This window comes from Manis javanica, chromosome 16 (assembly GCF_040802235.1).
Source record: "Manis javanica isolate MJ-LG chromosome 16, MJ_LKY, whole genome shotgun sequence".
NCBI classification, from domain to species: domain Eukaryota; kingdom Metazoa; phylum Chordata; class Mammalia; order Pholidota; family Manidae; genus Manis; species Manis javanica.
Window position 1 is genome coordinate 39,418,803 of NC_133171.1, and position 23,808 is coordinate 39,442,610.

Sequence of the window (23,808 nt, forward strand, 5' to 3'; positions counted from 1 at the left end):
TAAAACTTCTGTGCATCAAATGATATCATCAACAGAATAAAAAGGCAACCTTCAGAATGGGAGCAAGTATTTGCAAATCAGATGTCTAATAAGGCTGTAATATCTGGAATATATAAAGAACTCCTACAACTCAACAACAAAAGAACAAATAACCAGATTAAAAATGGGCAAAAGACTTGAATAGACCTTTCTAGAAAGAAGAGAATTTTCCCAAAGATAGAAGTGGCTCACCAGCATATGAAAGATGTTTAACATCACTAATCTCTAGGGAAATGAAAATGAAAACCTGCAATGAGATATCACCTTATACATATTAGTACAGCTACTATCAAAAAGAAAGAAAGGAAGGAAAGGAAGGAAGGGAAGGAGGGAGGGAGGGAAGAAATAAAACAGTGAATGACAAGCGTCGGCAAGGATATAAAGGAATAGGAACCCTCACACATTAACTACACTGTCCATGGGAATGTAAAATGGTACAGCCGCTATGGAAAACAGTGTGGCAGTTTCTCAAAAAATTAGAAATAGAATGACTAGACTATTATAGTAATTCTATTTCTGAGTATATCTCCAAAAGAATTGAAAGCAGGCTCTCAAAGAGATATTTGCACACTCATTTTCATAATAGCACTGCTCACAAATGCCAGGGTGGAAGCAACCCAAGTGTCCATTAATGGATGAATGGACAAGCAAAATGTGGCATATACATACAATGGAATATTACTCAGCCTTTAAAGGGAGGAAATACAACACACGCTACAACACTGATGAACCATGCTAAATGAAATAAACTAGCCACAAAAAGACAAATACTGTCTGATTCCACTTAGATGAGGTATTCAGAGTTGTTAGATCTATAGAGACAGAAAACAGAGTGGTGGTTGCCACAGGCTGGATTCAGGGGAAAGTGGAAAATTGTTAATGGTATAGAGTTTCAGATTTGCGAAATGAAAAAGTCCTGGAGGTTTGCTGGTTGCACAACAATTGAATATATTTAACACTACTGAACCGTACATTTAGAAATGGTTTAGACAGTGTATTTTACATGTGTTTTTTTTACAATAAAAAAGGTATAATTTACGAAATTTGCTATAAATCGTTAAGTGATTTCTGTCATCTTATTATCTTCTATTATGAAAATCAGGAGATTTCATCTAAATAGCCTGGAATGTAGTTAAAGTAAAATAAGTGAAAAAATCCAGTAAAGATTAAAGAAGCATAATAAATGGGAAATCATAACTTTCTGATATCAAAACACTTGATATTTCAATAAAAATACCCTAATTTTATAGATGATACTTTTATAAGTAGATATTGCATGTAGTGTTAAATAATTGTAAGGTATGGTTATGTGTTTCAAATTGCTGTGACTGACAATCTGCAGCTATCTATAATCTTCAGAGATTTATGCTCAAAATATAATCTCTTTTTTACTGAAGTTAGGGGAGAAATTTAATGTATATTAAGCTCTTCTCTGGGTAACACTGGTCTGATTTGTTTGGGAACAAGAGACTAGCTTGTTACCATATTCTACACGAGGAGGTAAATAAGAGGATATAAAGCCCATGTAGGAGACATTTAGCTCAAGTTTAGAAGCTAAAGTACATTCTGAAGAGTTCTATGGCATTAAGCTGGCAACTAACTAGAGTGTCAACAAATTAGCAGATTGTGCCTATGCTTAGCAAACAAATGGTTTGCCTAGTTAATTCGCACTGTAGTTAATATTTAATTTATACATGGATAGTATATTGAATCAAAAAAGGACAGTTCACTGTGGCATCTGTAATTGGAAATAACCTAGTAGATATGGCATAAGATCTGAATTCTCTGTATTTTAGCATTAAGTTCCTCCTTAAATTTATAATTTAACAAACTACCTTAAATTCAGAAGTGAATTTGTATAAAAATTATTAAGTTCTGAACTGAACTTCTGTAAAAATGATAACTCTCTTTACTGTGTACACAAATAAAAATTAGAACCTATTTGTACAGATATGATAGTACAGCAATTCAAACCTTTTAAACTTGAATCAGCAGTGCAATAAACAACACGTCATTTATTGAATGCTTCCTCTACATTCAGTATCCCATTTTAGCTCACTATCACTATATAATAAAGGGTTCTTATTCCATTTAAAGCTTATTTCTATTACATTTAGGGAAATAAAGGCTTAGAGAGAGTGCATATCCCAAATAACCTTGCTCACATGTATGCAGGTCTAGATTTGAAGATGGTTCTGTTAACTTCAAACCTCTAAGCAAAAAGAGGTTTGCTTCTAACCTCTGGGCTTTATATATTCACTCAGTTTATTACACTTACTTTCACTAACTTGATGGTGTGCAGGAGAAAAGTCTTATGAAATATATTCTACATTTTGCACCTTTTTAGAAAATTAATCCTAAATTTAGTCTTCAGAGATGTGTTTATTACATCTTGAGGAGGCTTGTGACATGGAAAATAAAATATTCTATTTTAAAGTCTCTGATGTTGCAGATAAAGTTAAAGTTCTAATTCATTTAAAGACCCATTATTTCGTATAATGGAGTATCCTCTTCAATGGCACTACAATCATTGAGAGGTATAGAAATTGCTTAAAATTTAATGTATGATAGTTTTTCCTTACCATAGTTTTTAAAACTAAATGTTAACAATTAAGAAAGGATAAAATTGATGAGAAATATCATGTAAGCCACTAGAATTCTAGAGTGTTAAAACTGAAAGCCACCTAAATAATTATCATGTTATTTTCCACATTGTAACTATGGCATGAATTAACCAGAAAAAAAAATTCTATTTTCTTCCAAAGCATCTCAAAAAATGAAAATTCATTCAATATCTTTAAGATATTTTGTGTGGTCTAACTTGAGGACCATTTGCAGTTTCTAATGGGGTAGAAATTATTAATATACTCCTGGAAAATCAGTTTATGATATCCCATTAATTTCTGGCATATTTTCCGGCCATTCAACAATTTACCTCATCAAGATAAGGAACTTTTTAAATGATTTCAGAATCTCAAACCAAAAGTGCTTTTATTTGAAGTAACAGTGTTCACTTTCAAAGTCATAACTTCCTGAAAATTACACAAAGATATTAAATTTTCTGATCTAAAATGCTTTGTGCATTAGTTATTTTTATAATTTGGTCTTAAAAGCTTAGAATTGCAAAAAATTCAGTCAGTTACCATATGAATATACAAGTGATATCTCTAAATGGAACTGTGATCAGAATACTAAAACGTCTGGGTCAATATAGTCTATATTAGTTTAAAAGAGAGTCTGTGCACATTGGAAACCCAGTCTTACCTGAAATGTGTTAAGTGTCTCTGAATGTCAAGGTCTAGAATCGGAGTTGGTCGGGATGATCCCAGGGGTGATCTGTCTTGGCTCAAAAGGTCTTGGAATTCTTTACAAATTTGTCTGAAATAAAATATTCAAAACTGAAGCTCCACTTTTAAAAGCTGGTCTTTAATTTCATCCCATGACTTATTAGCAAAGGTGTGTTTTCTCTTTTAAAAGAGGACAAGATAAAATCTCATAAAGCAAACTCCAAAGTTCCATCTACAACATACAGATGAGGTTAACAACGGCAACGTTTGCTCTCATGTACTCCAGGACGATTGCAGAGCCTTTCAAGTGAGTAACAGTTCATGGGCACAGACAAAACCAATGTTCATTTTTAAGGCGAATATTCTAGGATTAACTTCAGGGTAAAATCTATAAGAAAGGCTCATAATAATTGTTTAAAAAAATTAGAATGTGATTTTTTTGGGGGGTGGAAGTATACTTGTAAAGAAGTTTAAATCAAGTTACAGGCTTGTTTCAGAGCCATGATTTGAAGAGACTTTGGAAAATCCTGTTTCCCAATATTTTATTGTAATTCAAACTCTTGTGGACTAAACTTGTATTTTACTGTTTGAAGTAGATAATCACTTTTCCACATTTTAACTCACAAGCTAAATGATTCTGTTATGTCCCATGTAAAATGGTTTCTTGCAAAAGTATACCCTTACAAGCGTTTTTCTTCTGTATTTTTTAGGTTAAATTATTACAATTTCTGGCCATTGGTTTCAGTTTTAATTACCACGTTACTGTGTGTACTGGATACCAATAAAGGCCTTGTGGTACATAGTCCAAATGATACAATTGTAAAGAAGCAACACATAAAGAAATAAAGAAGAGGTTTTTTGTTTTTTTTTTGACATGAAACACTTGATTAATGCAGTAGCCAAAGAGTGGAGTAAACAGCTGCCAAAGATTGCTCAGAAGAATCCATCATCTAAAGCAAGGCCACTCCATATTCAAAATCCAATGTGATGGTGATTAGGTTTTTTTTATCTGGGTTTACAATGGGCAGTCACAAAATCTAACCACGTAGCTCAGACTATAACATGAATGTAGCCAAAGACAGGTCCAGAGGATCAAATTATTTCAAGTGAATATCATTCCATGGACTCAGCTACTAATTCCTCTCCAAAGCATATCTGTCATTAAGAAATAATTACTAAAAAGTGACAAAATATCTGGAAGCACAGATGATTTATAACTGAGTTAAAGTCAGTGAAGTTTTGTTTATTATTCAATGCCTAAAATTTCTTCTAAAGATCTGTGATTTTTTTATGAGCAACAAACCTCAGGTATATGGCTATTGTTCAAATATTGTATCTTTTCATAGAATTTGCCTTATTCATCAGATGATGCCATCTGGTGTGGTATCATTACCCGCGGTGCTTTGTTATTTAATAGATAACACTATAGCTGATTGTTTTTAGGCAATTTCTAACTAACATTTTAAATCCAGACTCATGACATCAGTTTTCAGACTAGCAATATCAATAATACATGGTGGGCCACCCCTATGACGTATTAATGCAAAGGAATTTTGGAGTTGTTTAGAGACAAGTCTTTTGATTTTCTATCAGATTAAAATACATTCAGAAATAAAACTAAAAGTTGAAACACGCATTAGTTCTTGTGACACGATATCAGAATTTTTGGATAATTGAATAAACTAATTCATAGGTTAGCAAATCAACTCCCCTGCTGTACAAATAGCACACAGCAAGTTATAAGAAACTTAAAAGTTGATGAAGAACTGAGGAAAGGCAAAGTGTGGAAAAATTTAACTCATGCTTAGCAATTCAACTACACCACACAAGGAGCTTAGGAGAAGTTTCAGAATTCTCAGCCTTCGATATTTGATTCTTTTTCCTAACTCACTGACTTGGACAGCTTCTAGACTTTAAAACGGATGACAATATTATCGATTCCCCTTAGGCGGTTATCATCATCGTCCCATTATGACAGTTACAGAGTTATTATTTTCATGACTAGTTTCATTCTTATTTAAATTTTTATTTAAGAAGCTATAATAAGAAATACTCCTGTTTCTCAAAACCAAATGTCACATTATGAATTAGGTAACACATGACGATCTTTGGTGAATCATAAATTCTAACTTTATCACTTACATTATTGTCCTTAAGGACATAATTTTTAGCTGATGGCTGAATTTAAAGTTCTGTGTTTCTCCTTTTGATGAGTAGTGTTACGGTAACAATTAAAACTTGCTAACTAGTCTGCTTTACCCTAATGCAGACCTAATAAGTTAAGCATATTTAGTTCTAAATTCAATGAAGAGGTCTGAATGTGTTTCCCATGCAACAAATATATTTTTCCAGTGTAGTTTTAGAATGCAAAAAATCTAACTTGGTTTTTATCCCTCTTACTAAATAACTGTCTAACTACACCAGTATATTTGGTTAGTCTACCAAACACAGGAAGTAAAGAGGAATTAGGAGGCCAAAAGTGCTCAATGAAGGGGCTATTCATACAACTGTGTATGTGGTAATATAATTAAATATGACTACATTACTCACACAGGTAGAAAAAGAAATATGTAAGCCAATCTGACAATGCAGATCAGCAACTGGATCCTTCAATGAGAGAATTTTGGATTTTGTAAATATCTGTGATGCAGTTGTTACAGCCTTATAAACAAAGGTGGGCTGTCTAGAATATAATAAATACCAATGCAGGCTACTTGATTTCAACTTTGAACATTTTAATTAAAAATATACAATGCTGAAACTGTTCAGAACACATTGAATCCATTCATATGTTGCAGAAAAGGCCTGCTATTCCTACATCCCTTAATTTACCTACTATATTGATGACTACTTAGATTGTATGTTTGCTATGATTGTATAGTTTCTGATTCTTTAATTCTTATTTCACATTGTGTCATAAGAAGATGGGATGGATATAAATAACCAAGAAGACAAAAAAAATGTATAAAGGATGTCTCCTAATTTCTAGATGTCATTGGCCTATTTACTATCATGTAAAATAAGGTAATTGAAATTAGTAAACTCAATTCTTGTTTGATATTTAATGGTCTACAAATGTCCAGCTATGGGGGCAGGGATCAAAGTAAATCACATGTTCTGATAATATTTTATGGAGTCAAAGTTTAAGATATCACCTAAATAATATACATTACTTGGATGCCAGTAAGAGGAAAATTTTACAGCTCTAAACTAGATATCTCAGCATAACTCTGAAAAATATGGAAGTACTTCTCTTGTTTCCCTCAAGTTCTTCTGACATTTACCTCTAAAATCTCAGCACCACTTTGAATGTACTGACTCTCAGAAACTGAAACAGAGTGAGGGGAGCTCCAGAGAAAATGAGAAATTGTGCTTGGAATGCTAATGGTAGCACTGCTGTGGGTGGTAAGAGTGAACAGTCAGAGAACCAGTCCTCAGGGAAGGAGGTCCAGCACAGGATTTCTCTGGATTCGGGGATGCACATCTTAGAATATTCAGGATGAAACCACAACCAAGATTTTGCAGTAGAAAATAAGAAGGTGTTTTCACTTGGATAACCTGATTTGGAGATAACAGTGCCATTCAGAAGTATCACGTGGTTATGCATATCAGGAAATCTGTGTAATTTTGCCAGCCAGCTAGAATGCTTTCTAGAATGATAATATGCTGGGGGACACTACCAGGATATACTTCTGTTGATATAACTTCTAGCACTGTATATTTCTCTTTTTTTTTAGGAGAGCCAAGGTAGAGGCTTTTATTTAGAAATGAAGTGAGAGGAAAGAGCTCCCGGCTCACACCAGGAGGGGACGAGAGAGCCCCTATTTCTCTTGATCTGTAACAAGTCTTCATATTGTCCCTGAGATTATGATACTAATGATTCAAACTGACTGCACTTTCAGTTCCTTTTGAAGAAACTGAAATATTGACTGAGGAAGACCTCTCCGGGTCAAGAAACTATTTGCAGGAGGGAAAGAGAGGAAGCAAAATAGGAGTGAAGCCCCACAGGAGGTAAGCCATGCAACAGTCCAGGTTGAGGTCTTTCTGCAGCAAGTTTTCAGGAGCTTGCACAGCACAAAATTTATCCCCACATTGTAAGTCCAAATTTTATACCTGCCTTATAATTTTCTTTCTCTAACTCTCGGTTTTCCTTTTTCTGCTACTCCTTTTCCCTTCTCTCCTTGTTTCACCTTTTCTCTTCTGCTTTTGCCACTACTCTTTGTTTTCCTTTTCTCCAGGGCAAGATGAATCATCTTAGAAGAGCTATGCATAAATCCTAAACCCAGTGACAGCTGCAAGGAGCACAAATCCTAAATGAGGGACTCAGGTGTTTTGAGCAAGCACGTTGGGTCATAGGTATCCCACATAAGCCCTGCAACTTGTAAAAAAGATGTAGGTGACATTAGAAGTTGGTAGAATAAGGAGTATTTAGGGGTTTTATACATTTTGAGCCACTTTAAATTTTGCTCAACATGTTGTAAGAAGCTGAACATCTTTAGTACTTATCTACCTTATACTTCCTCTTTAAAAAATTGCCCCAAATAAGAAATTAATTCATAAATGATAATCTATCCACCTTGGGTTCTGAGCTCTAAAATTTGGATATAGATTAGGAAATTAGATAAGATTAGGAGTGGTCTCATTTATCTTAATATAGAGAGGAAGCAGGAATTGGCTACCCCCTGAAAAATCTACTCTAAATATCTGAAAGTGATGGTGCTCCTGGGTTTTCATGCAATAAACGGTAGCTCTGTCATTACTTATCAAACAGCTTCCAACTTTGAGGGGATTTGAAATCATATTATGCAATATATTTTTTGTTTTATTATACACAGGAAAAGATGGGGGTGCTACTGGTAGGGGATCCTTGTCTCTAGAGGTCTCTGTTATTACCTCTCACATACCGGATCCTCACCTTCTGTCATAGTTCCCAAACGCTGATCGTGTTTTGAGATCTTTATTCTCATGCATTAAAAACAAGGGCATTAAAAAAATCTTGCTGTGGGTTCAAGCAAGGATGGGAGGTGGTAGAAGGTGCTGGAGTGTGAGACCCCCTTGTTTTAGAGGACAGCCTTCTAGACTGTTTACCTCATTCAAAGAAAATGAAGAAACTGAGGTCAAGGCCCAAAGACACTTCCCCATTGTGCTTACTTGGTGGCTAGGATCATCTTTTTTCTTGCTGTCTGTTCTTTCTGTTCCATGTGTTGTCTGGCAAGATGTTCTCCTACTGCTTTGGCTGGAAACTCCGTCTCACAAGTGTAGCCAAAATCCCGAGCCAAGTGTAAAGCTTCCCCTGTTGACAGACAATGAAAGTCAGTTTCTCAGCAAAAGTCCAAACTCAGTAAAAGTAACACCTTATATTTTTCCTCAAGCCTCATTCCTGGCTGCAGTCAGATGGATCCTTTTTCCTATTCATTCTAAGCAATGGCAGAGTAAGGATTTTTTTGGGGGGTGGGGTGTGGAATGAAGAGAAACTGAGAAGCAGAGATGCTACTTACCAGGCAGGGGTATGTGGAAAATTGAGGGGATAAATCCGGAACAACAATCTAATAAGAGTTCTCCCTCCTCTTGAGGCTCTGGACATTAGACCAGGCTGACTTCTGAGATCCTACACACTGATGCCGTAGGCGTAGAGCCCTCCGACCCAGGCGTGCCATTTTGCTGCTGCTCAAACTATAACATATTCTCAGTGTATCTGAAATATTCAGATATCTTTTCCTTGAGACCCATCAGTAAAGGATCCAAATAACTTCTTAAAGAAGTCAGAAAGCTTTGGAAAGGGGAAACAAATGAATTGTATGAATTTTGTAACATTACATTGTAAGGCCACTATACGGTGTGATTATAGTGCTATCATTATCAGGCCATTATACGGCAGGCTTCAGAACCTGTTAGCATTATTCACAGTGCTTCTGAAGCACATTATTAAAATACAATGCTTTTTCTGTATAATAAAATCATACATGACTTTTGTTCTTTTACAAAGTCTTAAACCTGAGTAAATTTTTAAGAAATGGGGTAAACATGACTTACTGGCAAAGTTAAGATGGGGTGATGCATTTCAATCTGGAAGGCAATAGTATTTTGGAAATCCGAGCCAAATTTTACCTGAACGTTAAGCCTTTAAAAGGCAGGTTTGCACTGCATATATATATATGGAACACCTACTTTGTTCAAGATGCAGTTCTAGATAGGAGTAATGGGGAATAGAAAAGGGTATCAAAGATTGTCCCTGTTTCTAGGATGATGACAATAATACTAATAATAGTAGCAACAACTTTACTGAATGTTTTAATTTATATTGCACTTATATAAACACTACTATGATCTGCACGTGTTTACTGATGTTATGTTGATATTATATAAAATCAAACTACTGTAGTACAAATGTGAAATGAGTGGTAGAGAGAAAATGTTTTACATAGGTTCATAGGAGGAAAAGGTGGTAGTCATATATGGACAACCCAATAGCCACACGATCAGTCACATTTTGCCATGAAGGAATAAAAAAAATAGGCTTAATGACAAAACCATATGATATTTATTTGGTGGTCGGTCAAAGCAGCAGTCTAAGTAAAGTCACGGATTTCATTCTGCTTTATATTCATGGTATAACAGAGTAGTCAATGAATTTATACTAGGAAGAAACAAAAATGGTTAATGTTACTATAGAGGAGGAGAAGTTTTAGATATACAATATAAATATGCCAAATAAGCTAGTTAATATCAAAGAAAGTTTCCTTAGTAAAGATGCTATTTTTTTCCACTAGAGAAAAGAGATTAATCTTTCAGACTGAGAAACTTACCAAGAATTACAGAGAAAATTACTGACAATAGAAAACAGGAAAACGTTTTAGGATAGCATAGAGCTGAGAAAATGTAATTCTCAGAGTAATTTTCCCCCAAATTATTCTCTGATACTTTCCTGTTTTATGGCTAAAAATCCTAAGGAAATAAAAAATGTAAATGAATCCTAAGGATTATTCTCAAACATTTTAATTATAAAACATTTCCAACATATAGCAAGGTTTAAGACTTTGACAGTGAACACCCATATGCCCCCACCTTAATGCTATACTAAATTTGTTTTATCACATACCTGTTCATCTTTCTTTACCTCTACTCATCCATCAACCCATATTAATTTTGGTGCATTTCAGTATACAAAACCTCAATATACAAAAACTTTAGCGTGTTTATAACTAACTGGGTTCAATATTTGCTTAAAGCTTTTTCTCCTAAAGGCTTTTGTCTCAAAGGTGTTCCCTGATATATATTAAAAGAAACAGCGAGGCTAAGAACTCTTAAATAGTGTTTTATTTATATCATTTATGCCTTCTGAGCAAATAAGAGCTGGTAGGCTCCTTGCCCTTGTTTATTTCACAGAAAGACACATTCATGTGGAAAGGTCCATTTTGATGAATACACAGATCTTAGTTAATATCTGGATTTGAAGTTTCAGTGTGTACAAATATTAACCAAGCATCAAATCAGACTCTTGCATTTATGCAGGTGTGTTTAATTTTATTTGTGTTACCAATAGATTCTAATGTTGTCTTTCATTATTTTTATCCATTTACTTGTCTGTAATCACTTTTTCATTTCCGAAATGTGAGAAGTCCGGTTCCTGGCCTTGGAAGAGTCTGATTTAATATAGAAATATTACAATGAGGTAAACTTATTCGATTACACAATGTTTTGTGAACTATCTGATCATGATCTTCACCCCTCCACCCACCCCAACTCTGTTTCAGAGCAGTAGCAGGTTTTTATATTCATGCAGCAGGAAACCTCATTGTTTTTCCTCCATTTTAAATAGAAAGATGACATAATAAAAGGAAATGGTCCACATACTGATGAGTCTGGGTAGTGCTCGTTTTTGAAGGTTCACAATTGTGGATAAAGTTGCAAGGTATGAGCAGTATTTTTAAAGTGCTTATTACCAGCAGTTTATCACCATAGCCAATTAGGAAAGAAAATATGTACATACTGGACAGAAGAAATGGCACATTTTTTAAAAGGACATTGTAATGTCATGGGATTGCCACTTTTGCTAGAAAAATGACAGAAGAGAGATAATTCAAGAAATTTCAAATTTGAGGGAAAAGCCTTAATGCTTAATACATCAAATAATGGACACAGCCTCGGAACAGAGAATAAATTCAGGTGACCTTAGGACTCAAAAGTGTCTTCCAGCTAACACAACACCAGCATTCACAGTGTCATCTTTGTACAGCAATTCAGATTACGTATTATTGATATAGGTGCATATTAAAATATTCACACAGAAATAGATATTGAAATATCATTTTAAGAGAGACTATTACATTTTTCCCCATACTGTTTGTACAATAGTGGGAGAAGTAAAATCTTGCAAACAGGAGGATAGCAGCATGTCTCTTAAATTTTGTGCTGAAACCTGATTCTGGCCCATTATATGTAAAGCTCTCACGGTGTGGTAGTTTTAAAAACAGTTTGAATGGAACAGCTGCTATTTACATTTACATTGACAGTCAGATCATTCCTCCCCTTAGTTCTGTTTACTGCTTTCTCCTGCTTGAGATGTCACATTGTTACTGCATGTATAGCAATGCTACATCAAAAGAAGTGGCAAGTGAAGATAGGGCTGATGAGTAGTTAAAATGTGTCTATCATGCCACAAAAGCTTTGGGTGTGAGGACCTAGGAATGAATGAGTATACGAATCCATATATTAAAATACATGATACTCAGTAAAGATGACACATCTATAGTTAAATGTTATATAACAGATATCTTCGAGTCAACAGGTTTAAGAAAAATCTAAATGTTCGGATCAGAACAGCATATGAAGACTCTAGAGGATGTGACTGATTTGTGAAAATAAAGATATAGGAGTTCTCTGTCTCTGTGGTGGGACTAATGCCCATCTGAACAAGCAGGTGTGGTAACCTGTGAAAGAAAGAGGGTTCCAGGAACGGCCGAGAACATTTTCCCTTTTATTCCCGTAGAATATCGGGCATCACCTCATTTCTGTGTGAGGTGGGGCAGGATGCCCTAGTTCTTTTTTTGCAGAACTGGTTAAGCTATTCCTTAATTTCCATGCACTGTGCCACTTCACAAACCACACCCTCCCTACTTTTTATACACAACTGAAGCAACACACTAACTCAGCATGTACATCTATTTTATATCATGTCTCTTCAATACTTAATATTTTAGGAGTAGGATACATGGATGTTTTGGAGCACAGTGTTGGCTTGGATAGGAATATTCTAAGTGCTAGGCTTTAGGCTCTATAAGCCAAGTAGGCCCACCCAAGCTCCCCTGCCCCCTTTCAAAAAAGTGGAAACCACTAAGGAATATTCAAGGTGTCAGTAGTAACAGCAGCAGGAAGTGACGCATTTTGAGTAACTCTCTCAAAAAGTCAGCACAAATAGTATTAGAGAATATGGGAAGAACATAAAAAGAGAATTTGCTCCCTGGATTCACGGCATTCGTTTTGCATACTCAGAAGCAAAAATATTAGGAAAAATTGAAATGTCAATCACTGATGTTGCCCAGAACTGTGAAGTTAATGGGGAAATGTTTTCTAAAGAAGTTGATGGGTCGTGTTGGCAAAATTGGACAGCTACATGCAAAAGAATGAAACTGGAATATTGTCCAACCGCATATACAAAGTAAACTCGAAATGGATCAAAGACCTAAATGTAAGTCATGAAACCGTAAAACTCTTAGAAGAAAACGTAGGCAAAACTCTCTTGAATATAAACATGAGCAACTTTTCCCTGAATGTATCTCCTTGGGCAAGGAAAATGAAAGCAAAAATGAACAAATGGGACTACATCAAGATAAAAAGCTTCTGTAAAGCAAAGGACACCATCAGCAGAACAAAAAGGAATCCTACAGTATGGGAGAATATATTTGTAAATGACATATTCGACAAAGGGTTAACATCTAAAATATATAAAAAATTCCCATGCCTCAACACCCAAAAAGCAAATAACTCTATTAAAAAATGGGCAGAGGATATGAACAGACACTTCTCCAAAGAAGAAATTCATATGGCCAACAGGCACATGAAAAGATGCTCCACATTGCTAATTATCAGGGAAATGCAAATTAAAACCACAATGAGGTATCACCTCACACCAGTTAGGATGACCAGCATTAAAAAGACTAGGAACAACACATGCTGACGAGGATGCACAGAAAGGGGAACCCTCCTACACTGCTGGTGGGAATGTAAACTAGGTCAACTATTGTGGAAAGCAATATGGAGGTTCCTCAAAAACCTAAACATAGAAATAACATTTGATGCAGGAATTCCACTCCTAGGAATTTACCCAAAGAAAACAACTTTTCAGATTCAAACAGACATATGTGACCCTATGTTTATCGCAGCACTATTTACAAGAGCCAAGATATGGAAGCAACCTAAGTGTCCATCAGTAGATGAATGGATAAAGAAGATGTGGTACATATACACAATGGAATACTATTCAGCCGTAAGAAGAAAACAAATCCTACCATTTGCAACAACATGGATGGAGCTAGAGGGTATTATGCTCAGTGAAATAACCCAGGCAGAGAGAGACAAGTACCAAATGATTTCCTTCATTCGTGGAGTATAATAATGAAGCAAAACTGAAGGAACAAAATAGCAGCAGACTCACATACTCCAAGAAGGGACTAGTGGTTACCAAAGGGGAGGGGTGGAGAACCTGGGGTGGGGAGGGAGGAAGAAGGGGATTGAGGGGTATTATGATTGACACACATGGTATGGGGGGATCATGGGGAAGACAGTATAGCACAGAGAAGGCAAATAGTGACTCTGTGGCATCTCACTACACTGATGGACAGTGACTGCAATAGTGTCTGGGGGGACTTGACAATAAGGGTGAATGTAGTAACCACATTGTTTTTCTTGTGAAACCTTTATAAGAGTGTATATCAATGATGCCTTAATAAAAAAAAAAGAAAACAAAATCCCTAATCTGAAATAATAAAAAGAAAAAAAAAAGGCTAATGAACTGGAAGCTGTTAAGATAGTTGAAATTCTGTAACTGTCATCTGTCATCAGCCCCTAACTCACTTTGTTTCCTAATATTTAACTTTTAGAAATCATGCCCCATCATGTTTCTAGGATCCTGTAAAGCAGGGTCTAGAAACATGAACACACGACACCCACAGGGACAAGAACACAAGGAGGGAGGGAGCCTCAGAGGAGGGAGATGCCCGGGCCCTGGTGGGCAGCAGTGGGCATCCCAGAAGCAACAGACAATGTTAGATCAGGAGACAGGGCCTTAGCCGGGATGGGGCCCAGCAGCTCTGCCCTGACTTGCCCTCATACACAGAAAGGGGCCTGGCCTGGCCCTGTGTTGTCCCCTAGGTCTGCTGCGGGCCCAGGTGGGCCCAGAGTGTCAGAGCTTCTGGCTGGGATCGGCCTTTCCCTCCAGACCCGTGTGCCTGTACAGGTGACATCACTTTCTCAGTCGGAGCAGGTAGGGAGAGCAGTGCTCTTGAACCTGGCTGGCCTCCCCTCCCCCACCTAACCGACCTGCCTGTTGGCGGGGCCCCTGCTCACCTTAGCGACGGAACTCTGCAGGGTTCTGAGCAGTCCCCTCTGACCACAGACACTGGCACTGGAGGCAGAGCTGTGGAGCCCCCACCGCCATGGAGGGCCTGCTGCCTGCTACCGGACTCACGTGCCAGCTGATCCTGGAGTGCCTGTGGGGGGCTCTCCTGGTGATAGGCGAGAGCTGGGGATACCTATCCGGACTCCTTGCAGTCCTCCGGGGGACCCTGGCAGGCTGTGTGCAGATGCTCTGTCGAGTTCCCTGGGAGAACCTGGTAGGTTTTGTGAATGTGTTTCTCATAGTGAGAGCATGGAATTCACGACGCACCGAGGCTCAGGGCAGAAGCTGTTCTGCCCGCCAAGAAGCACCTGGGAACTGTAGTGACACTACGGAACGAACGACTTCAGCCGATGACACCGGTAGGCCACCTGCGGGGAAGGCCAGTCTTCCCGCCGTACAAAGACTGAGCTTGGCAGTGGTGACCATGCACCTGAGGCTGTCCCTTCAGTTCGCTCTGGACCTTCTGGCAAAGGGATCGGGGAGCCAGCCTCCTACACTTCCCAAGGCCACTGATGAGAAACCAACCCTCAGGGCATCACAGAAGGATGGAGACCAACCTGCCAAGGAAATGCTGGATGACTGGAAAGGCAACAATGCTTTTCCAGGAAGGGCAGAAGTCCTTGCCCAGAACATCGCAAGATGCAGGCAGAGGCTGGAGGAAAAGGAGAGGGAGAAGGAAGGACTGCTGTGGTCGGACACACGTTTGGAGCAGGACCTGAAAGAAGGAGTCAGCCTGCTACTGTCAGTGGCTGAGACCTTGCTCCACGCCGTCCCCCCACCCGCACCCCTGAGACATCTCCTGGATGGCGGGGGCCTGGAAGTCAAACAGAAGCGGGAAGTGGGAAACAGCAAACACCCCGTCCCCGGGTCAGAAGTGGCACTGAGGGCCGACGTGAACGATGCTGCCTCCCCTGTGTCTCCTTAAAGTCCCAGGACAGCTAGATCATCGAGGGAATGAAAGCAAGTGAATGAAGAGCTGAGAAAACAAACAGTGGCCCTCCAGGCAGAGGAATCATCTCTGAGGTGTGAAATCCTATAGCTAGAAGTCAACTACTTCAGCTGAAGCTCCAGATTCTGCCTGAGTTACACCTAGAATGCATCAAGCCACTTCAGAGCCAAATCTTTGAGGAGGAAAAGAGGTGGGCAGAAATTGAGTAGAAACTGATCAACTGCGCAGGAAGTGGAACTCCAAGTTCCAGATTTGCCAGCTGCACAAGAAGATAGCAGAAGACATGGGCAAAGAATTGGAGAGAACCAGGTCCTTCTACCAAAGGGAGCTTCTCTTGCATAAGAAAAGACCCAGGAAAGCTGGAAGGCAGCCGTGCGGACTGAGAGCGACCTCATGAAGCTAAGAGGAGAAGGCGACCACATCACACGAATGCTGGCTGACGCCCAGGCCCACCTGCAGCCTTTCCCAACTGGTCCTTCTGCTCGTGTTGCTCCATGTGCAGTCCACGGAGGCCACAAGCTGTCCGGGGATCCCCTGAATCCTCAGGCCCCCCAGGAAGGAGGAGGGTGTCACCATGAGAGTCCAGGGAGCTGGGGTGACCTGCAGGTGTGACTCAGCTCACGGCAGCCAGGTCTTGACCACCCACGGCCATGGCACAGCTCTGCAGCTGTTTCTGTCTTTAAGCTAATTTTGATTTCTTTCTTTTAGGTTTAGCTACTGTTATCTAACTGATGCTATAATTCCCTTATCCAAGTAGACATAGCATTATAATTTTAAGATTATTTTTCCAAAAAAAAGTTGGTGGTTCATTATAATTTTAAGATTATTTTTCAAAAAAAAGTTGATGGCTCATTTTACTGCAATTCTGAGTTTTCATTTTATTTTATGGGAAGCAAATCTGATGCCTTTTAAAATAGAAACAAATACATCTGATGTTTCAACCTTTTATATAGTCATTAAGGATTTTTCCTTCCTTTAAAATTATTCTTTTTTAGGGAAAAGGTATACTTTAGGAAACTAAAAATCAATATCTAGTACATTAATTTGTACTGAAGGATATTTCTGCATTCCTATTACTAGATAATTCTTACCAACTGTCACTGTACCAAGATAGCCTTCAAAATAATTTGTTTGACTTAGTATTGCAATACAAATGTTATTAAATAAAAGCAACCACTCATACATATTAAATTCCTGTCACATATCTATGATTTCTATTTTATTTATATGTATGGGAAAATAACATGTGCAAATTCATCTCTGGGATTATTCTAAGAAGTACCTATTAGAAAGCAAATTCGAGAATATTTTCAAACCTGGATATTATTAAATTAAATTATTATGTTAAATAAGTTGTCTTACACTATTAAGCAACATTAGACTGTAGGGCTGAAGGACAAAGTTAATCTATGCTATGGGCTCCCTAAACTATTCTGAAATGAATGTGCCCTATAGCACTGCATCTTATACAATCTATGATGGATGCCTTACAATGTGGTAGTTCCCTAGTTTAATGACGATTGTTTAAACACCAATGCTTTATTTTCCAAAGTGATAGCTTTGTTCCCCATTCCATACACTGCACTTAGCATAGCACCTGATTCATAATAGGTACTCAGTACATATATGTTAAATGAAAAAGCTTTCAGATTTACTTTTATTGATCAATTATAACAATAGTTTTGTGAGGCACCCCTTCCAAAGAATATAGTAAAACACTAGAGCAAAAGAAGACTGCTGGGAAGGAGGAAATATAGAGAGAGTTCATAAAAATAGAGCACATAGTTATATCAGTGGAGCCATTTAATAAATGAGACTATACTTGAAGACTGTTTTTCAACCTTTCCTACTCCCATAACCTGGGAGTGTTTCTTTGTTTTTGTTTTTTAAAGTATTGGTTCCACCCCATTTCAGTCAATCTCTGGAGCCAGAGCATCTACCTTTTCTTGCAAGCTCCTGAAGTAACATTAGGTTAAGCCGAGGTTGAGAACTACTGTGTGAAAGTGAAGGAACGCTTTAAATAAGGATTAACTATGCATCTTCCCCAAAACACAAGGAATTCTGTGGCTTCTACAAAGGGAAGGCAGTCACTACAGAGTTAATATTAAACTGTAAAGAGCCCTATCTATATGAGCTCTTGTGTGATGAGTTCTGCCTTATTTAGCTGATACAGTATAAACTCTAAAAACAAAAAGAAACTTGGTAGTAGAAGTAGAGACAGCATTGTTAGGGAAACAGAGTCATCAGTCTATTAAAAAAGTATATTTGTATGGAGAGACTTAGTGCAAGATGAAACTTGCCTTTCATCTAGTAGGGAAAAGATAGGTTTTCAGTAAAAGGTGTTGGGACAACTGGGTGACCATCTGGAAAACAACAAATAAAATTAGATCTATACCATATACATCTGACAACAAAACAAAGTCCAGATGGATCAAAGACTTAAATATAAAAAATAGAACTGTAATTAGAAGATAACATGGGAATACTATTCTATAATCTTGAAATAAAAAGTTCCTTTTAAGTACAATACAAACTAAAAGCCATGAAACAAAATACATTATTAGATTAACATCAAAAAGTTCTATATGACATAGACCTGAACAAATAAGCAAACAAACAAATAACTCATCACAGCAAACAGACAAACCAAAACCGGGGGTGGGGAGGACTGGCAATTCACATCAGTGACATACAGACAATTTTCCCAATATACAATGAGTACTTAAAAATCAATGAGATTAATATTAAAAAATTACCCCATAAGGACAAGGTAAGTAGACAGAAAAAATATTAAAATTTCCCTAAGAATATATTCAACTCAATCTCCTTTATAATTGAGGCAGCCTTTTTAAAAAATTTTTAAATGAATCAGAAAGTCAGTAGCATCCTGCTTGGCTAGAGTACAGGGAAGTACTATCATATGCTTTTTACCCCTACTATTGATAGGATTATAAATCCTATGGAGGACAATCTTCTGATAATCTGCTAAAATTACAAATGCAGTTATGTTCTGACCCTGTAACAATGCGAGGAATTTGCTAAATAGATGGACTCGCATATCAACAGAATTATTTATGTAAGAAGGTTGTTCATTGTAGTACCGTTTGTAATGGCCAAAGATTGAAAACACCCATATGATATTCAGTAGGGAACTGGTTAAATAAATTCTGATGCCCCAAACCTCAAACAAAGGAACACCACGATTATTTAAAATATGGACAATTTGTATGCACTGAAAAAAAAACACTAAAATAAGGTATGAGAAAAACACAATGTGTAGAGCAGTGTGCAAAGAATACTAAAATTTCTTTAAAAAAAAAAGAAAAGCCTTATGCATATACACATACATCCTAGGAAGGAAATAGAGAAATGAATAACATTTGTTTTCTTCTTGGAGGGGTACTAATGACCGGGGAATAAAGTGAAAAGGAAGTATTTCACTATATACTTTTTGTAACTTTACCACTTGTATAAATTGTCTATTTGAAATCACACTAATTCAAAAGCTAAATTACTGTCTCACCCTGTTCTTAGATCAAACTCTAAACTCAAGCATTTGTTGTAAATTAAAATATGGGCAATTCCAAAATTTCCATTGCTATTCATCAGGAGTCACACATCAATAGGAATAAACCCAGTCTACAATTTTATTGAATTCTGATAAATTCAATGCTTAAATGAATTTAGATAAATACAAATAATGAAAAAAAAAGCAGAAACTGAGGTTTGAAAAACACATTAATTGAGGCATAAAATTTGAAAGAATAATAGGAAAAGTAAAATAAAGTTACTAGGAAATAATGCAGACATATGCTTTTAAGTGAACATCATGACTTGCAAGAGCGAGTAATGACCTGGGCAGGACTGAGCCAAATGGGCCTGGACACATTTGCCTTTTTCTACCACAGTCACCATGAGTAGGAGCAGAACTGAAGGTCACCTCAAGCGCACCATATGACACAAAACCATAGGTGCAGTAGCCTATTTCCTCTGCCTCACATACACTACCTCATCTATTTGAAAGAGTTCAGTGTCAAATTGGTTGTTCTAATCTACGTAAATGTATTTCATCTTACAAAAGATACACAAGGCAGATGTTACAGCAGAAATGGATGCTGGACCATCAAAGATTTGTCCTTTTTTTAGAAACTAGAGAGTTGTGGCTGAGAACACAATACCCAGCTGAAACTGCCTTTCCTAGCATACCCTACCTACCTCTGGAATTAGGTGTGGCCATGTGACTGGTTCTCATGGAATGTGAGCAGTAGTAAAGTGGGTCACTTCCTAGGCAAGTGTGTAAGAAGCTATGTACTTTCAACATCACCTCTTTCCTTATGATGAGCTGAATGAGTAGAGCTCCCAGGACCCAGAGGAGGGTGCACCTATGGAAGCAAACTCTAGGGTCCTGAATGAGATCATGAGAGAAGGCCCCCCAATGAGGAACACCCAGTTCAGACTGTGATGAAGGGGAAATAAGATTCTACTGCATTAAGCCACTGAAAATTTGGGAATTAACTGTTGTAACATCTAGTATTACACCAACCTTTACAGATATCATGATCCTTATTTAAAAATTAAGGAAATGAAGCTCAGTCAGGTTAAGGAACCAACTCACAGGCAGACAAAATTTTAGAAGTGTTTTTATCACGGTTGGGAGGGTGGTACCAGGACAAGGGATAATACATTTTGCAATTGGTACAACTTGGTTCTCATGACGTTCCAAGTACAGGGCAGAGCCTGGGAGCTTACATTTTTTAAACTGAAGAAGGAAACAACAGTGACAAAGGGTTTAAACCTGAAAAGAGTGAATGGAGATTACACACAATATTTGCAAATGGTTCCCTTTTGCTGATGTGTGTTTATACCCTTCAGTGCCCCACACTGTTTTTCAAATATCTATCTGTATTTTAACATATATTTTATATGTGTATTTATATCTGCCCCACACTGGTTTTTTTTTTTTGGTATCATTAATGTACAATTACACGAGCAACATTATGGTTACTAGACTACTCCCATTATCAAGTCCCCACCACATACCCCATTACAGTCACTGTCCGTCAGCGTAGTAAGATGCTATTGACTCACTACTTGTCTTCTCTATGTTGTACTGCCTTCCCTGTGCCCCCTTGCCCCCCACTGCTTTATGTATATATATAATGTATATGCTTATGTATTATTATATACATATATATATACATACATATATACACATATACATACATATTTGAAAACAGACTTTGACCTCCTATAATGATGAACTGCAAACCAAGGCATTTGGTTATGGACTTAAAATGTGCTTCAAAATTCCTAGTGCTGCCTGGGAAAGTGTTATGAGATTTGCCAGTTCAGCAGAACTGCCCCAGGAAAGCACCTACTCAAGTGAACTAAACTTCCTCCAACAATCCTCTGCAACTTTGACCATCTGGAAAACCTCAAGTGAGGAGGGGGTGATGGGCAGGACTGACTACCTCAATGACTTCTCATATTTGTTTTGACAACCACTAACTACACAAGATTGTTCTGGAGTAAAATATATGTGAGACAGTTATTGTCAATTCATGAATAATAAATATATAGCAAGAATATTAGAATTAGAACAATAATATTGGCTAAATTCTTTAAATGCTTTCTAGACACTGACTTATTTCAACCCTAAAGGGGTCTGCGATTATCCCAAGATTTCAGGAAGATCAGTGCATTGTGTTAAGCAACTCTAATCCTCCTTATTTTCCAGAGAGTGACCTCTCTCTGATTTTATAGATAACAGAATGGATGAAGGAGAGGTAATAGCAATATGATTAGCAAGGGAAAATAAGAACTTCATATGATAAAGTGGAAACAAGAACTTGTACCAACCATTACTTGTATATTTAAACCCCATTTGGTGAAGATATATGGATACAATCTAGTATTACATTCAGGGGACTCTGGATTCAAATATTCATATCCCATTCTAGGTCACATATACCTATGCTATGTGAACCAGGATAAAATCCCCACTCTAATAAAAAAGTTCACTTTTCAAACAACTTTATCAGGTGAAAAGTCAGTCTCGAGTTCTTCAACCCCACTTGTTATTAGGTGCATTGATATTTGGAACAGAAATGTTTTGAATTATTTAAATATATCAGAGATTTGCACTAAATAGCCCTCTCTTTTAAATCCCTGAAATAATCCTTAAAGTAATGACATTAATATGTTGATTTGAGAACGATGTTAGGATGAAGCTATTACTCAAATGACTCCATTTAAAAGACACACAGGGGGAAATGAATATAAACTTATTAAAAATAAATGATTGAAAACCCAAAGTCAATGTGGAAACCTAGGAATATCACGATGAAACCACTGTTATGTTAGTGATACAGTTTTAAAAAAAATGCAAATGTTCATCTACTAGTTTCGATTCCCATCATAATGATGACACTCCCAGTGTCATCTGTAGGCACCTTGTTCACTGATTGGATCTTTACAAAGGTTATTTCATCTCCGCATGGAATGCCTAACAGGGTCTCCATGAACTACTCTTTCTTTGGGATATCTTTCAAATCAGCAAAAATGGCAAGACTATGTTCAAATCTTCCCCAGAAATGGGCAGAGACAAGTACTGTAAGGTCATAGAAGGTTGACCTTTCTGAGATTTATTTTTAAGGCTAGCCTATGAGGAATAAGCCATTGGGATATTATCTCTTGTGCTTAAGTACTGTATCAAATTGAGCATAGAGGAGGAATGTCAGTGAATCCCAATGATTTATGGGATCATCAGGATATTTGAGAAACAACTCTATAAGAGTTTCAATCAACAGTTCTAAGAGACATTTAAGAGAAGCTAAATTACTTGGTATTGGTGATGAAAATGCACATGTTGGCTAATGTGGAAAATGTAGGGAATAAAGGCTATATATCAATTAAAAATGGTAGAAAAAAATAGTATTCTTTCCCACAAGACAATAGTTGTTGAGGAACCATTTTTGATAACTAGAAATCTAATTTTAGAATTTCTGAAAAGAAAAGTAATCTAAAATGTTGCTGGCTCTTGCAATATTTGATTGAGTGGGAGAAGTATCACTTGAAGAAATGGTTAATTCAGGGTCTTGCGACCACCAACTGGTAAACATGGTTTTAATTTACAACCTAAAGTTGTACAAACAAAACAAACCTGAAAGAACTGAATCAGACCCATGTTAGCTCAATAAAGATCAAAGTCTCAAAAGTTCGGAAGAGGGACATCAACTATTTCAATCTCCCAGGAGGTTGACAAATCAGAGTTGGGTCACCATTATTCTGTATACATCTACTATTGTCTACAGGATTCCAAGGACTATAAGACTAACGTAGAAAATGGCATTCTGTTGGCCAGAAAGGAGTTATCAGCTGAAATGTGAGAATAAAAATATACAGGAGAGTCCTCAACAATGAAACTGCTTTTCTTATCATCCCAGGAATAGAATGAAGCCTATTTTAATTTAGATGCCACGTCCTCATTTTCCAAATATTTGGTTCTTCTCATGGCCTAAGACAACTTGTAGCTTTTTTAACTTGGGTCATGGCTCAACATGAGTCTTGAAATAAATTTAGTAGGTTCACAATCAGCATTAAAAATAACACAAATGTGGAATTGAATAAAAATACCAGAGAAATGAAATACATATAGAAATGAAACTTAAAATGCGTGTGTGTGTGTGAGAGAGAAAGACAAAGAGAGAGGGAGAGTGCATTTGAGGGTCATATATAACATGTGGGGTTGAGGGGTACAAAAGGTCCATCTACCCCTAAATCTCAGTTCCATCAAAGTGCCTGGAATTCAACCATAAAAGATTTATCTATCTACATCATAGCAGGATTTTGAGGGATTTTAAAAGGATCAAGGTAAAGTAATATGCATCTGGAAAGAATAAAATCTTAGGTTTTAT

General features: G+C 37.1%; 1 protein-coding gene across 1 annotated transcript in view; it reads right to left on the minus strand.

The window, feature by feature from the left end:
• TFAP2D (transcription factor AP-2 delta) overlaps positions 1 to 23,808 on the minus strand; it is a 53,912-nt gene that overhangs the window by 13,525 nt on the left and 16,579 nt on the right. The window contains exons 6-7 of the mRNA XM_017659508.3: positions 8,478 to 8,619; positions 3,304 to 3,417 (exon numbers count right to left, since the gene is read on the minus strand). Of these exons, the coding sequence (XP_017514997.1) occupies positions 3,304 to 3,417; positions 8,478 to 8,619 (256 nt within the window). The remainder of the gene's footprint in view (positions 1 to 3,303; positions 3,418 to 8,477; positions 8,620 to 23,808) is intronic.